Raw genomic sequence first — 15,058 nt, 5'->3', positions numbered from 1 at the left:
CATCTTTTCCAGGGCGTCACAAGCATTCCGCCCAGCCACCCGCCCTGGGCGCTTCCGCGAGCTGCAGAGGAATAGCTGATGAGATGCTCTCTGACGTAGACCCACTCTACCCCCTGGGAACCCCGAACTGGCTGAGGAAAGGGACAAAGCCTGAGGGAGGAGACAAAGTCCCCATTCTAACTGAAAAAACAGGGCCTCACCCTCAGGAGCTCCCGGGGAGGGATGGGCGGGCGTACGGGACCCCTCCCAGAAAACCCTAGCTCTGGGTGGGCTAAAGGTGGCAAGGAGAACAGGGTCAAGGACAGCGACAGAGCCGGGTGATCTGCGGATGGGAAACCCCAGTCGTTTAGGCACCCCTCCGCTCAAGTCACTCCCAAACCAGACAATTCTTGGGGAGGGGTGTCGCGGGCAGGGAGCGGCTTCTAAGCAAATCGCTTTGTCTCCGCGTCCTAGGTCCGCCGCACGCGCAGCTGCAGTTGTCACTGCGCTTCCCCGCCCCCGCTTCTGGATGCCCCCCTTTCCTCTCTCCACCAGACCCGGAGCAGGAGCTCCGCCCCCAACGCGCCGCCCCAGCCCCGGCGCTTTAAAACCCGGTGCACACCGCCCAGCCGCGCCCCGTCTGGCGCACCTCTCCTCTCCTCTGTATCTTCAGTCGCAGCCGCTCTCCCGGCCCTCGTCCCGACACCATGAGCTTCGGCTCGGAGCACTACCTATGCGCCTCCTCCTCCTACCGCAAGGTGTTTGGAGATGGCTCTCGTCTGTCCTCGCGCCTCTCCAGCGCCGGTGGCGCGGGTAGCTTCCGCTCGCAGTCGCTGTCCCGCTGCAATGTGGCCTCCTCGGCCGCCTGCTCTTCGGCCTCGTCGCTTGGCCTGGGCCTGGCCTACCGCCGGCCCCCCGCGTCCGACGGGCTCGACCTGAGTCAGGCGGCGGCGCGCACCAACGAGTACAAGATCATCCGCACCAACGAGAAGGAACAGCTGCAGGGCCTCAACGACCGCTTCGCCGTGTTCATCGAGAAGGTGCATCAGCTGGAGACGCAGAACCGCGCGCTCGAGGCCGAGCTGGCGGCGCTGCGGCAGCGCCACGCCGAACCGTCGCGCGTCGGCGAGCTCTTCCAGCGCGAGCTGCGCGACCTGCGCGCGCAGCTGGAGGAGGCGAGCTCGGCGCGCGCGCAGGCCCTGCTGGAGCGCGACGGGTTGGCGGAGGAGGTGCAGCGGCTTCGGGCGCGCTGCGAGGAGGAGAGTCGAGGGCGAGAAGGCGCCGAGCGCGCGCTGAAGGCGCAGCAGCGCGACGTGGACGGTGCCACCCTGGCCCGCCTGGACCTGGAGAAGAAGGTGGAGTCGCTGCTAGACGAGTTGGCCTTTGTGCGCCAGGTGCACGACGAGGAGGTGGCTGAGCTGCTGGCCACGCTTCAGGCATCGTCGCAGGCCGCGGCCGAGGTGGACGTGGCTGTGGCCAAACCAGACCTGAGTTCGGCGCTGAGGGAGATCCGCGCCCAGTATGAGTCCCTGGCTGCCAAGAACCTCCAGTCAGCCGAGGAGTGGTACAAGTCCAAGTTTGCCAACCTGAACGAGCAGGCAGCGCGCAGCACGGAGGCCATCCGGGCAAGCCGCGAGGAGATTCACGAGTACAGGCGTCAGCTGCAGGCACGCACCATCGAGATTGAGGGGCTGCGTGGGGCCAATGAGTCCTTGGAGAGGCAGATCCTGGAGCTGGAGGAGCGGCACAGTGCAGAGGTGGCTAGCTACCAGGTAAGGGCTGAAACGCTGCAAAGGGAGGGGCGCCCTGACCTCTCCCCCACCTACCTATGCCTTCCCACACAATTGGGGCCCAGGAACTGAGAGGAACGGGAACTACTCCAACTCCAGTTGGGGACCCCCAACTGAAGGTGCTGACAAACAAAAGCCCAGGAGTCTACACTATTCATTCTAGAGTCCCGGTCACTCTCTTTCCTTGCCCGTCAAGTCCCTGTCCGAGCCCTTTTAGAAAAAACCCTTAAGCTTATGTTTTTCAGAATCCAGAAATCTAATTTATTCCTCTCTGTCCGCAAGTGGACATAAACACCCTGGTGACCCGAAGAACAGTCCCCCATCCAAAGTAGAGGTGAACCCAATGCGGTTGGGATACAGTCTCTCATGTTGGCAGTGCTGTCTCGGCTGTCTGGATTGTTAGGTAGACTTTGGAAGGCTTTCTGTGTGCCCGGAATTGCGCTAGAGAGAAGAATGCTGGACTGACTATGGTATGTACTAAGGAGAAGAATGCTGGATCCTTCTCGGAAGGGTTTCTGCCCAATCATTTTCTTGAGTTTTGCCTTCAAAAGAGTAGAGATTGGGAGCCAAGGAGCTGAGAGATTGAGCTAGTTACAACCGCCCTTCTCTACCCTCTTCCCCTTCAAAGACACACACACACACACACACACACACTCTCTCTCTCTCTCTCTCTCTCTCTCTCTCTCTCTCTTTCCTTGTCGATCTGCTGCTGGTATTTCTTCCTAAAGAAAGCTTTATTTATACCAGTTAGCAAATAGGAATGGCATGGGCGCTGTCCGTGGTGCTGATCTAGAGTGCTTTCCATCTCAGAAATGATGTGTCTCCCGTATCATGCCCTAGTTATGACTCTCTAGGTAATTAACTGCTTTGTTGGGTTCTTTTTTTTTAGTTCTGCAACACCATCACATCAGTCTTGGCTACCTGCAATCAAAGGTCACCTCATAGCATCAATTTTCACTGTCATGGATGGCTTACAACTTAGCAAAAAACACCTAATCTGCTCAGCAGCAGTGAGGTCCCACTTGAAAATTCACATCTCCTTAACAATTTTCCATCCTCAATGTATGTGATAAATCACAGAGATGGTTGATTCTATCTTTGTTATAGGCCACTTATTTTTTTTTCCATCTTTCCATGTCTCCTAAGCTCCTTTGAAGGTGTTAATTGAATCTTCCTTTTCTCTCCAAACAAAGACCACGGCATCTTATGACCACAAAGAGTACAGAGACAGGAGAAAAGAAAGGAATCTAAATAGTGTTTCAGTTTTGAGGTCCAATCAAAGCTCCATTGGGTGGAATGGTACTAATTCAGAAATTTGCAATAACTCATTCTGGCTGAAATCGAAGTTTACATTTGATGAAATTAATAGGGCTTGGAAACATTAATAAAAAAGAACAAAGAGAGGAGTAAAACCTCAAAAGTACTGTTTTAGTCTATAGCTGAAGAATTATTATTATTGGCGTGCAGGTATTTATTGTCTATTAAAACTGCTCCATTTGCTAAAAGAAGAAAGCTTGCCTGGGCCATTTGTTTGAGTCATTTGGAATTACAGTACTATTCAAGTAAATACTTCTATTCTGCTTCAAAAGCTGTAACTTGAATTTTTCACTGTATGGCCTAGCTCCTGCATGGCCTGAATTAATCACATTTAGTTAACTGAGATTTCATGTATTCTTCTAGAAGCCTCAAAAGATGAGCTAGGGGGTCTTATGAAGGGCTAGCCCAGTCTTTCTACAAAAAGGCTAACTTACATGCAACTACAACTGCCATCTGAATTGGTCTTTGCCATGCCCTCTGTTTGCTTGGTCTAGCCCTACCCCCTAAGAGATAGTGACAGTATTGCAGTATTGTCTGACTTGTTTTGTTTCCTTTAAATGACTTTCAGTGTCAGACAATAGGAGGGTCATCCAGACACGGTCTGCAGGAAGCAAACAAAAACCCTCCAGAAACTGCAGCATCTGCATCTCTGCAGTGTGCCCCTGTCCGCGTTGGTCTTCAGAGCCTCAGTGGACCTGCTGGTGGAATAGAAGACCAGCTGAGACAACAGAAAGCTATTTCCTACCCCTTGGGACTTCAGGCTGAGGAGGGGCTCACATCCTCACCTGCCGAACCTGAAGGCCTGAAGTCACAAGGGTATCCTTTGGCTGTTTTCTCTAACAATTTTAGCAGTGCTGGCCAAGATGAAAAGCCTCCTTCTCCACGGTGAAATTCAGCCATTGTTGTCTTGCCCTCTCCCCCCTCCCCTTCCGCTGCAGTAATGGGAGGCTGTTCTCTTTCTTCTGCTTCAGAGATTAGTGATAGGCCCATTTTCCTTTGCAAGCTTACCACCCTCTAAGAGGCAGAGGAAAGCCCCATTAAAGTGACATTTTCCCTGCCTAGAATGCTGACAGGCTATTCAAGGTTAGAAAGCTTATTACAGTTTTGAAAGGGTAAAGAATGATTCAAGGTGACATAGTAAGTACACAATGATATATGAGATTGTCCAAATCAGGTGACAGGAGAAATTATGAAGAGCTAGGGCCATTGTCTTCAAAAGCCAAATGTAGCCACCCTCTATAGCTTGAACCCTTTTCCATTTCTGACCCAGGGTGAATCTGGTTCCTGCATAGCTGCTCTACCACCATTAGAGGCCCTGCTCTCCCAAAGATGCGTAAGGATATTTTTGCAGGAGGCCCTGGCCCTGTACTCTGGTCAGTCTTGGAAAGCTGGAGCTTTCCTTGAAAGACCTTGCAGAACAATCAAGCTCACCATTAGTTAATGCTTCCCAGGGAGAAAAGCCAAGTCTGCCCTCTTCTCTCTAGTATGAGATTAGAATACAGCCTAATGAAATAGCAAAAAGGGGTTGGCCCCTTGGAGGTTGGGCGTGCCACTGGCTGCTTATAAATCTATGGCTTGATAGATTTATCTCTGAAACTAGAATCCAAGAAGAAACTATATTTGTTCCAGTTTTTCCTTTTAACTCTTCCATGTGTTTTTAGTTTTGTTTTTGCCCCTTCCTGCCTCATTGTATTACTGTAACCAAGGCCACCTTGATAGCTCCTCTACAGAAATAAATTTAAACTTGCAGTTCCTAAACCCATTGATCCACCAAGGTCACTTGGGGGCTTAACAAAAAGATTTTCAGGCCTACTCCCAAAGATTTGGATTCAGTGGTTCACAGGTACGGCCCAGGAATATGCATTTTCAGTAAAAGCCCTGCACCCTATTGTCCTTGGGCTGATTTGGCAGTGCACTAACCTAAACCACACTTCACAATATAAACCAGCTCATAGAAAGCAAGATTTCAAAGTATGATAGGGAAAAAGAAAGGAAGCAAGCAAGCAAGCAAGCCAAGACAGGAGGGAGAAGAAGGCATATGGGTAGTCCACCTATAAAAATCCTCTCTCCTTGCCCAGTGATTCTGGAGGGGCTCTTTCATTCAGACTGTGCTGCTGCGCTCACTACTACTGCTCACCTGGCTGAGGGCTCCCAAAAGTGATGAAATCCATAGCACTATTTGTGGTTCCATTCCTCCACTGCGGATGTGTGTATGGCGTGATCTTTCTCTTATTCCAGGCCTTGCATCCTTCCAGTCCTTGGGAAGATGCTCAGCACTTGTTTTAGCTACTACTCCAGGAGAGACCCCAGCTGGAACTGGGAGTGCCTCTGCCATTCCCTCCTTGCTAAGCCAACAGCAGCTGCGTTGTTGGGGGAGGGGGCAGACTGCAGCGCTCCGCTCAGATTTCCAGCTGGAGGCCATCTTTGGCAGGGCTTTTGAAGGGCAATGCAAGACAGTCTGGTGTGGGCTGAAGACAGCACAAACAAAGGGACTAGATGTTGAAGAGCAATGGTCAGCAGTCAGCCCATTTCCTTCTGAAAGGAGCAGTGTCATGCTTTTTGTCTACTCTGATCCATAAAATAGACATGTGAAATGTGTAACATAAAAATTCAAGAAAATCTCTATCTAGAACTCAGCTCCCAACAACCTTTTATTCAGCAAACACAGCTCTGAAACAAAAATGTTGTTTTTAGAAAGAACCTTACTAATCTGCTGATGAGACAAAACGTCCATGTTCAAATCACATATTGGGAAGCTGACCCCTCTGATGCTCCTAACTTACTAATTCTTACTTTTCATGATTCTAAAGGACGTTGTCTTTTGAATTTGAAGCATGCTGCAAGATAGAGAAGAGGGACCAATGGAGTCAGCCATCATGGAGAAAGAGTAGCTTAGTTCAACTTTCAGAACAAAGAAAACCAATAAATAGCAAGCACTAATTCAAACACTGCTCTTTGGGGCCATTTAGGGCCCAAATAATCTGACATACCTCAGTTGACAAAGACATCATAGAATTATAGAAAAATAATTGCTCATTATCATAACCTATAGTTGCTAAGAAAGGCTGCATTATGTTTATGTCCTCATTAAGAACGGTACCTCCCCTATGGGGCACCTGGCTGGCTCGGTTGGAGGAGCATGCTACTCTTGATCTCAGGGTCCTGAGTTTGAGCCCCATGTTGGGTGTAGACAGTACTTTAATAAAAAAATATTTTTAAAAATGGTACAAACCCCTTTAGGAAGGCTTTTTTCCCCCCAAAATCATTATTTTAAAAAAATCTAGTGCTTTAAGGAATATGCCTTCAACTATCTAATATTTACATCTTATTATACATTGTTTTCCTTGGTAATCCAGGAGGTTGCAGGGAGGCCTCATGATTAATTCATCCATATGATTAAAAAGGGTATAGACTCGCATGGTATGATACTAACAATAATTTATTGACCAATTTTTACGTGACAAGTTCTGTTTTAATACCTGTTATCTAATTTAACAGATAATGGACTCATATAACAATGTGAGGTGCTTAATTTGAACTCCCAACTTGAGGATCTCAGAACACCTCAGAAAAGAATGTTATAATTTTCCATATATAGAAATGGAAATTTTGAAGAGACTAAAATATAGAAAACTGACTGGGGCGTGTTGGCTATTTGAGGCAGGGCAAGAAATGCAACCCCAAGATCCTGATGAAATCCTCCTCTTTTCCTCAGATTTCATTTCTCCTGTCCCTTGCCTACTGAGAGGTCTTCCTCCCTCTCCCCTTTCCCACAGTAATATCGCTTCTCTTACCCCCCACCCCAGTGCAGCACTAGCAGACTTGCTTGTAGGTTAGTTTAACCTCAACTAACAACCATCAAGTAAAATGTTTGGTAAAAATCATTTTAAGCCCTTATGATCTCTTAACACACTTTGGAATATTTCCATCACTGTCCGTATAATATATATTTTCCCCACTGCTTGTCATTCCTTGCTCTGTACCTATTGGTTAATTGAGTTTCTCCCTTGTGGCATTCCCATCAATATTTAGAGAAGAGGTAGGAGGTATGAATTTTCATTCTTTCTGCAGATTCTCTTGATTTGGAAGTTTGCACCTCCCAATGTTACCAGCCCTGCTTTCCACCATCACTTCGTCATCCCCACACAAGAAGTTACAAGGATCCCTCACCACTTACCTCTTGAGGTTTCTCATGTTTATCTGCATCACTGTTTCACAGAATTTACTCTGAATTGCTGTGTTCTTCATGTCGACAAAGTTGCAACTGAATTATATGGTTATTTGCTCACATCTTTTCAGGGCAGAGGAAAAGAGGCGCTGGTGTAGCACGGTTCATTCATTTAACGATGATGACTCACAGACCATCTACAATGTGCATTGCTCTAGGCTCTGGGCTTTCAGTGGTGAACCATACAGAATCAGCCCCCATTTCCACATCGAGTACATTCTAGAGCAGTCGTTCTCTGATAGGAGTGACTTGCCTTCCGGGGGACATTTAGCAGTGTCTGGGAACATTGTTGGTTATCACAACCAGGAGGGAGAGTACTTGCTAAACACCCTCCAATTCACAGGACAGCCCCCGACAGCAAAGAACAACCCAGCCCCAAATGTCAACAGTGTCTAGGTGGAAAAACCATGAGATAGAGGAAGGTGACAGAAAATAAATTAGTAAAGTAATAAATAAATGAAAGAATTTCAGATAATGATAAAGCAGAGCGGCCAGTTCAAGTATGTGCTTTCTTTTAATTTGTCCTCCCACTGGAGGTGCCTTTTTCTCATTTTCATGATGTCCTTTCCCATGCTAGCCACTGCCCCCGCTTGAGGTAAACTGGGCTGCTTAATTTGGACACAAAGGAAGACTGACTAGAGGGCATTTGAACTGAATCTTCAGTGACTGAGAGTCGGCCACAGAAGACCCACTACAGAACATTCCAAACAGATGAAACAGCTAGCTTAAAGAGGGGCCTGGAGCAGAAGTGAATTTAGCATAAGAAGTAAAAGAGAAAGCCAAGGTCGCTGAAACCCTTTGAGCCAGGGGAATAGTACAGGCCATGCTGAGGAGTTGGGTCTTTATTGTAAAGCTGTTAGAGGGTTTCAGACAGGTGAGCGACTAGATCTGCTGTGTTTTCAAAAGACCCTTTGGGGGCGCCTAGATGGCTCATTTAGTTAAGCAGCTGGACTCCTGGTTTTAGCTCAGGTTGTGATCTCGGGTCATGGAATCAAGCCCAGAGCTGGGCTCTGTGCTCAGTGGGGAGCTTGCTTGAAGATTCTCTCCTGCTGCACCCCCCACCCCCACACCGAGTGTGCACGCATGTGTGCTCTCTCTCTCTCTCTCACGCTCTCTCAAATAAATAAATCTTAAAAAAAAAAAAAAGTTTAAAAGACCCTCTGGCTGCTCAAGGATCAAAGATTAAAGTTATTTTTGGGGGGGGCGCCTGGGTGGCTCAGTAGGTTAAAGCCTCTGCCTTCGGCTCAGGTCATGGTCCCAGGGTCCTGGGATGGAGCCCCACATCCAGTCCAGCCCTCTGCTCGGTGGGGAGCCTGCTTCTTCCTCTCTCTCTCTCTGCCTGCCTCTTTGCCTGCTTGTGATCTCTGTCTGTCAAGTAAATAAATAAAATCTTTAAAAAAAAAAAGTTATTTTTTGGGTACCCAGGTGGCGCAGTCAGTTAAGCCTCAGACTTTTGGTTTCCACTTAGGTGGTGAGCTCAGCCAGGATCATGTGACGGAGCCTTACACTGGGCTCCGAGGGGAGTCTGCTTTGAGTTTCTCTCTCCTTCTCCCCTCCCCTTCCTGCTTGTGGTCTCTCTCTTTCTCTCTCAAATAAATAAAATTTAAGAAAAAAAATTTTAAGCTATTTTTCTTCTGGGTTTGCACCTGAAAGAATTTGGAGCAAAACTATTATATGGACCTAGTTTCTTTTTAATTTATTTTCAAAGATTTTATATATTTGGGAGAGAGAGAAACGGCAAGTGGGGGGAGGGGCAGATGGAGCAGATCCCAAGCAGACTCTGCATTGAGTGCAGAGCCCAGTCCAGGGGTAGACTTAACCATACCGAGATCATGACCTCAGCCGAAATGGAGAGCTGGATGCCCAACCGACTGACCCCACCCAAGTGCCCCCTAGTTTCTTTCTTAAAAGTCTAATTTCAGCCTGCCATTTGGATTTTTTAAATTCTGTGGAGTATTTCTGCTTCCTCCTTGCCTGCTGCATAAAATGCTTTCAGTAAGGTGATCTAGCAGCAGACTTCCAGGAAACTATCCAGACGGAATGGAGGCAGAGAAGACTTGCTATCTTCTCTGTGCTTTTCACAGTTGGAATTTTCTGAGTCTAAACTCCTAACCTAAAGCTTTGGGTTTTGGAGAGGACATACAACAGCTGAATTATTCAGTAGCAATACAATAAGCAAGGGAGGGAGGAGAAGTAAGTTGTGGGCTTGGGGTTTTTTTTTTCTAAGTTTTTACTTAAATTCCAGTCAGTTAATATACAGCCTGGTATCAGTTTCAGGTGCCTGTTTAACAAGAGAGAGAGAAAATACCTCCCTGGTGTGCATTTGAGAAGCACAAATGCAGTAGAAGTTGCCAACCCTTACCATGCATCTGAGTCTCCTGGGGACCTTGTGAAACAATGCAGAGGCAGGGACCTCACCCCAGAACGAGCAAATCAGAATCTGGGCCGGGGGACAGGCCTAGATTTTTAATGTGTCATCAGGGTTGAGAATCCTTGTTTTGTGGAAATCTCACTGCATTGCAGCTGATTCAAAGATGCTGGATATGTCACTTTTCAGGATAGCATCGGGCAGCTGGAGAATGACCTGCGGAACACCAAGAGTGAGATGGCCCGCCACCTTCGGGAATACCAGGATTTGCTCAATGTCAAAATGGCTCTTGATATTGAGATAGCCGCTTACAGGTATTTCAAAGAGCATGCTCCCCCAAGCAGATCCAGCCACCTGGGGCAACACCCCCCAAATAAGTGGATAAGTGGTTTTATAGCTCTCCAATTTCTAATGGGTGAGAAGGGATGAGGAAAGTCATCTCTGGCCCCTTGCAGGGGAGCTAACTCCTCTGTCCCTCAACTTGTTTATATCCCAACTCCACCCTACTAGTCCTGGAGTGGTCTACCTGCCTCTGCTAGGATTGAAGGAGATAATGTTGAGTATTCATTTTTAAAGATTCTAACTTTTAAAAAAAATAGGGCTTACACAACATAGAACATCCTAACAGGTGAAGTATCCCTCTGAATTTCTTCTCAATGTTCAAGCAAACATTTGCCTTTAAAAAAAGGTAATAACAGTAGCTACTATTTTCTGAATGGCTCCTATGTTTCAGGCAGTATTAGATACTGTATTTAAATGATCTAGTATCCGGTCATATTATTTCCATTTTGCAGACGAGGAAAATTGAACCACAGACTGACCATGTAACTTGTTCTGAGTCATGGTGCTGGTAAAAGGAAGAGCTCAGCTTCAACCCTGATCTGAGAATTCTTTTTCTTTTACATTATATATACTTCTTCAAAACAAAACTCCAAGAGTATGTGATAGTGTCTTGAGTTTCTGGTTTTAAAGAAAAGATGATAAGCAGTATTAGAGATAAGAAAAAAAGGCATTGGGCCCATTGCTATGATGCTCATTAGGCTAAGCTGAGTAAAAATCTGGTATCTGAAACAGTTGAATTCACTGGTTTTTGAAGTTGCTGTTTCCCTTTTCTTTGTACTCCTCTACATTGAAAAAAAAGTACAAATCTCAAGTTCAGGCTAAATGAGGCATCTCCTTCCTCTGTGGGCTTCTCACCTCCTTATCCCTGTTGCACTTAAGGTTCTAATTAATAAAATTACTTCTCCTTAGAGCTTTGTAAACTCTAAAGTGCCAGAAATGGGTGTGATGAGGCCAAGGGGAATTGTACAAAAATTCCCTTTTGAATGTATTCATGAATAGGGTAGGTTTCCCTTTGATGGTGCTTTAAACACAGCTGATGCTAAAGGTGTGTGAGTGTGTGTATGTGTGCACATGCACGTGTGCATGTATGTGAACATATGTATGTATGTGCTAGATCAACTCCCAAGTCTTTGAACCTTGGAAGACAATATTAATTGGTCTCAACCTCACAAAGAAACTGCAGAGTCTTTTGGAATCTTTCTAAAATGAATAGGAGCTGGAGGGTTAAGTCGTTTTTTGTTTTTCTTTTTTCTTTTTCTTTTTTTTTTTTAATTATAAGTTGACTTCCTAAGACTTTTTCTCTGTTGGATTTACAGGAAACTGCTGGAAGGTGAGGAGACACGTTTTAGCACCAGTGGATTAAGCATTTCAGGGCTGAATCCACCCCCCAATCCGGCTTATCTGCTCCCACCTAGAATCCTCAGTTCTACAACCTCCAAAGTCTCATCCACTGGGCTGTCCTTTAAGAAAGAGGAGGAGGAGGAGGAGGAGGCTTCTAAGGCAACCTCTAAGAAAACCTCCCAGATAGGGGAAAGTTTTGAAGAAATACTAGAGGAGACCGTAATATCTACTAAGAAAACCGAGAAATCAATTATAGAAGAAAGCACCACTTCAAGCCAAAAAATATAATTCTGTCGCTTTAAAAAAAAAAAAAGTTAATGCTTAAGAGGGGATAATATGCATTTGACTTGTTAAAGAGCCTATTCCTGAACCAAAACACCTGTCACCACTAGAAAATGTCTTCAAGGCTTCAGTCTCCTACCTAGCATTGAACACTCCACTTTCTCTAATAAGACAACCACCCCTTAGGTTGGAGCAAAGTGCAGTCCTAGCGCCAATAACAGAGGAGTTATCTAAGAACTCAGCTTTCTCACTTAAAGCTCAGGCTTCACAGCGTTAGATGATTCAGGTACAGAGGAAGTACAAACTAAGGTGCTAAATCTGTGATCATCATCATTTGCTGTGAATTGAAATTAAAACTTACATTCACTCACTATACCCAGACCTCACCCAGCCCTATAGTCTCATTCTAGGTACCTAAAACATAAGATCACTGCCAAAGATAAACCAATGGTCCACATCCAACAACAGCACTCCGACGAAACTGCTTCACAAGTGATAGGTGTTTGTTTAATAGAAACTTCCTCCCTCCCCTCGAAATTCCATCTATCCTTTTATTCCATTCAGGAAGAAAAAAAAAAAAAAGCTAGTGTAGTATTCTTCCCCCTTAAAAACAGTTAGGTTCTTCTCAAAAGAACTTAATTTACCCCCTTTAGGTCTCTTTGTTCAGTGGGTAAAATTAGATGCATGTTGACCATTTCTGTGATTCATGTAATGACTTCTCCCTACCCATTTCACGTCCTTCCAATTCTGTAAGTGAAGAAAAATGGCAGTGATGAGTTTTAAGGGTTGTCCCCAACAAATAATGAAAAGAGTCCCTAGATTTTAGGCATTCAACTTCTTCAAATCCACTTAATTTAGGGAGAAAAAAAATATGAAGAATGTAGTTGTTCACTTTAACTTTAGAAACACGGTCATAGTGCCCCAACCTGTGATTAAGCTGACCTTAGATTTAGTAGTAGAAGCTAGAAGAGGTGAGTATTTGTGTGAATGGAAAAAGTTGAGGTCTCATTGATCTGTGTGAGTTCATTTGTGGTGATCTAGAATTAGCTGTTTCAGGCCCTTACCCTTAGAACACACATAGCCCCTTTCTCACTGTCTTGGTCCTAAAGAGGCCTTGCTTTCACTCTCCTTTGCCTTGTAAGAGTGCTGAGTGTAATTACTTTATCACCAGAACACAATGCTACTGCCCAAAAGTAACAGGAATCGCTTCTGGTCAATCACCACCACCAGCAAACATAAAAATGAAATCCTTCTCTTTTCTAAAAGAGCCCTGCCCCCACAGTTTTCCCATTGTTGCATGGCTGGTGGGGTCTCCTTTCCCTGCTGGAGAGGCAGTGACGCTCAGGCTAGAGAAGGGCACACGTGCTCCTACTCGTGTGTGAGAAAGGACACTCTGGAGAGTCCGCTTTTCACCTGCCCGACCGTGTAGCAGCCGCATTGCCCCGCCTTCCACATGTGCCAAGTTCGATGTAGGGCTAAGTCTGTCCTGCAGTCCCTTCCGCCAGACCTAAGAGTTGCCGTGTCTGTCACGCACCTCTGCTGCAAGTGCTGCTGTGATAGGGCGTGATGCTGTTCCTGAACTTTCTTATCCTAGGACCTGCTTCAGCAGTTCAAGGAACTGGAAAGATACTTTCTCTTCCTCCTTTCCCTCACTCCATCCCTCTCTTTACTCCCCACACTTACTGTAACATGTTAGTAAGATAAGAATTAAAAGTCACACGAATCCCACCAACATGTGTTCTGTGGTTTTTGCGGCTACAGTAGAGAAAAGTGCTGTTTTGGGGGCTCCTGGCTGGCTTAGTTGGTAGAGCATGTGACTCAGTCTCAGGGTCGTGAGTTCAAGCCCCATATTGGGCCTAGAGCTTACTTAAAGAAGAGAGAGGGATGCCTGGGTGGCTCCGTCAGTTAAGTATCTACCTTTGGCTCAAATCATGATCTCGTGGTCCTGGGGTTGAGCTCTGTGATGGGCTCAAATCATGATCTCGTGGTCCTGGGGTTGAGCTCTGTGATGGGCACCCTGCTCAGTGGGGAGTCTGTTGCTCCCTCTCATGCCCCTGCTCATGCTCTCTCTCTCTCAAAATCTTTAAGAGAGAGAGAGAAGCACTGTTCTGGTTCAGAAGACAGCTGGACCCCAAATAATTTTGGAATTGTATATTCTCTGCTTTTGCATCCGCGTTTACATGGGAAGCCTGGGTGGCTCAGTCGGTTAAGCATCCACATTTACAGTTTGGGTTTTTTTTTCCCTTGCCAAGGCTTTGGCGTTCTATAGTCTGTGTGTGCTCACACTGTCTCAAACACATAATGCACTAAGCGGTCAGTTTATGGCAAGGAGTGGAGAAATCAAACAAATGATGCAAGACAATACGTTCTGTGCCTGGATAATGATTCAACTAGCTTAACTTGAACATTTCTGAGAATGAAGTGGCAGAACGCATATGGTAAAAGGTAATTCAAAACAGTATCTTGTCTCTTTTTTTGAAGATGGGTTTATATTTCTGCAGAACCCATATGTTTAGCCCATTGGCAGCAGTAATAGAATTTTCCTCTACTGTAATGATTCTTAACCCTTTATGGATTACAGACCCCTTGTAGAAAGCTATGGACATTTCTCCCAGAAAAATCCACACACAAAGCTTTGTAATATCAAGGGGCTTGGGGTTTCTTGTTGAACCATCTGCCTCTGGTGTCCGGAAGTCCATGGACTTCCAAGTTGGGATCCCCTAATGTCATGTTAGGTTCTGGGATAGAGACTAAATGAGGGGAATACACTGATGCAGGTATGAAGCGGAGCTTGCTGAATCCTGATAGATACCGTCATTCTCAGTGCATCTGGCTTAGAGTGCTTGCATGCCTTGCAAAGATACATGGATCGTATTGCTTCGGGAAAAGGGATGTTAGTCCCACACCAACAATGAGAGTTTTATAACAATTAAACATCTTTAAGGACCTCTTAAGGAACGATAATAGTCTCATCAATACATGGGTTTGAAATACAGATATTGGTTGCCACTTTTAAGAATACCATTTCATTAATGGATTCTTCTGGATGCAAAACTGCCAGGCTTTTATTACATTTATATAATTTCTAGCTCTAATTGGCATCTCCTATTTTCAGTGAGTTGCCACTAATTGCCATGAGCTCATTTATAAAGGATTAAAAGCATCTTAAGGAGTTGATGAATCATTAAATCGGGACAATTTCCGTAACAAGGAAACATAGCATTCAGAATCATAAGGCAGGGAAGAGAAGGGAGGGGGAAGGAAGCAACCCCATCGGTTAATGACAGAACAGGACACCACAGTGAGTCTGTGCGATTGTGGGGAAGCCTGTCCATAAAGCACATTAGTATAACCAATGATGACTTTCAGATTCTTTAGACAATGAGGTTCCCCTGCATCCTGAGACTAATA

The 15,058-nt window shown here is 45.8% G+C and overlaps 1 protein-coding gene across 1 annotated transcript; it reads left to right on the top strand.

Annotated features, from left to right (window-relative positions):
- Positions 1-605: 605 nt before the first annotated feature.
- On the top strand, positions 606-13,375 carry INA (internexin neuronal intermediate filament protein alpha). Its single transcript, XM_059169046.1, has 3 exons — positions 606-1,751; positions 9,872-9,996; positions 11,341-13,375. The coding sequence occupies exons 1-3, from the start codon at positions 687-689 to the stop codon at positions 11,651-11,653; spliced, it is 1,503 nt and encodes a 500-aa protein (XP_059025029.1). The 5' UTR covers positions 606-686; the 3' UTR covers positions 11,654-13,375.
- The last annotated feature ends 1,683 nt before the right edge of the window (positions 13,376-15,058 follow it).

Source organism: Mustela lutreola, chromosome 4 (assembly GCF_030435805.1).
Source record: "Mustela lutreola isolate mMusLut2 chromosome 4, mMusLut2.pri, whole genome shotgun sequence".
NCBI lineage: Eukaryota > Metazoa > Chordata > Mammalia > Carnivora > Mustelidae > Mustela > Mustela lutreola.
This window is presented reverse-complemented; position numbering and strand designations above follow the sequence as displayed.